The sequence below is a fragment of the Dendrobium catenatum genome, unplaced genomic scaffold (genome assembly GCF_001605985.2).
Source record: "Dendrobium catenatum unplaced genomic scaffold, ASM160598v2 fragScaff_scaffold_1136, whole genome shotgun sequence".
NCBI lineage: Eukaryota > Viridiplantae > Streptophyta > Magnoliopsida > Asparagales > Orchidaceae > Dendrobium > Dendrobium catenatum.
The window spans coordinates 433,207-435,127 of NW_021319598.1; the positions used below are offsets into that span (position 1 = coordinate 433,207).

The 1,921-nt window shown below is 37.0% G+C and overlaps 1 protein-coding gene across 1 annotated transcript; it reads right to left on the reverse strand.

Moving 5' to 3' along the window:
* Positions 1-1,233: 1,233 nt before the first annotated feature.
* Positions 1,234-1,694, reverse strand: LOC110112214. Its single transcript, XM_020844356.1, has 2 exons — positions 1,492-1,694; positions 1,234-1,381 (listed from the first exon to the last, which is right to left on the reverse strand). The coding sequence occupies exons 1-2, from the start codon at positions 1,692-1,694 to the stop codon at positions 1,234-1,236; spliced, it is 351 nt and encodes a 116-aa protein (XP_020700015.1).
* Between the last annotated feature and the right edge of the window lie 227 nt (positions 1,695-1,921).

Genomic DNA, 1,921 nt, shown 5'->3' on the forward strand with positions numbered 1-1,921 from the left:
TCACATAATAGATTATTAGATATCAAACATCAGATTCCCTGACCCTAATAGAATCTCAACAGATTCTGGCCCCTTATGCATCCCTTCCCTGACACGGACAGAATCTCGACAGATTCTGGCCCCTTATGTATCCTGTTGTGCTTATAGCACCAGAACAGATCAGACATACAGAATTTCCGGAACAAAACTTATTTTCAGATTTCAGATTTTTCCCGGACACAGATAGAATCTCAAAGAATTCTAGCCCCCTTATAACTCCCTTCTGATAGCATGCACACATCAAAACATTTAAATCAGAAAATCAGATTTCGTCAGAAAATTCATCAGCAGCATAATGGTAGTATACGAAATTTACACAGAAATCACAGATTCAGAAATTTACCAAATTATCACAGAATATTCACGACAACATTATAAGACTTTCACTATACTAACGTAACATTTTTTAACATCCTGATAACTTGCAATTCAATTAAAACATCACAAAATTCAAAATATCCGGTAAAAATCTTCCAAAAAATACTCAAAACGTGCACAATTATCATCTCATAAACATACCAAAAGTTACGCGGTAAAACATTTATCAGTGCGAAATAAAATTAATTATTCACTAATGGAAACAAAATTCGAGACAGAAAAGTCGTCAAAATTCTCGTTTATGAAAATTAAGAAAGGCAGAATGTGTCTTACCTCGAGTCGATCAACTTTTCCAACTACAACGACGGACGAAAACAGGTCGAAGTCGCTCAAAAATCCACTTTTCTTCTTTTCCCTTCATTTTTCTCTCTCCACAGCTTTCTCTCTCTTCAAAAATGACACTATTCAGATATTTATTAAGAAGGATCGTCCAGGACGATGTCCCGATCATCCCGGGACGATCTTCTCTGTACTCAAAACGTCCAAACGAAAATAAATTCCAAGTTTCTTCGTCCCTGGACGAAACTCTCTATTTGGTTAGTCTAGACGGTTCGTCCCGACCCTTACAGGTTCGTCTAGACGAACCATACAGATTTTTTCACAATTTCTTCAGTTCGTCCCGTACTGAGACCAGTTCGTCCGGACTAACAGCACTCAAAAAAATTAGCTTTTGAGGGGTTTTACAATCTACCCACCTTAAGAAAAATATCGTCCTCGACATTCCCAAAGTAAACTGATTCAAAATAAATACGGATATGACTGCCTTATGTCCGACTCCTTCTCCCAAGTCGCTTATCGTGCTGTTCTGTGTTTCCACTACACTTTAACCATTGGAATTTGTTTACTTCTTAACTTGAGTACATCATAGGCCAAAATTTTCTCCGGTTCTTCTTTGTACTGTAGATTCTCCTGAATCTCAACCTCATCAATAGACACTTTCTTGTCAGAATCAGATATCCACTTTCTCAAAGAGGATATTGAAAAACATTATGCACATCAGACATCCGATTGGATAATAACAATCTATAAGCAGATTTTCCAATCCTTTCAATAATCTCAAAAGGTCCGACATACCTTGGACTGAGTTTACTCATTCTACCAAATCTGCTTACACCTTTCATCGGACTGACTTTGACATACACAAAGTCACCAACCTGAAATTCCATAAATCTGTGCTTCTGATTGTAATACTTATGTTGTCTATATTGTGCAGCTTTCAATCTTTCTTTAATTAGATTAATCTTTATAACAGCTTCATCCACAAAAGTTGAACCCATCACTTATCTATCTTCCACCTCAGTCAGAGTCAAAAGAGTTCTACACTTTCGGCCATACAAAGCTTCATAAGGTGTCATACCAATACTGAACTGGAAACTGTTATTATAAGCAAATTCAATCAAAGAGATATGATCTTCCCAGCTTCCTCCAAAATCCAAAATACATAACCTCAGAAGATCTTCCAGTACCTAAATAGTCCCCTCAGACTGTCCGTTAGTCTGCGGAT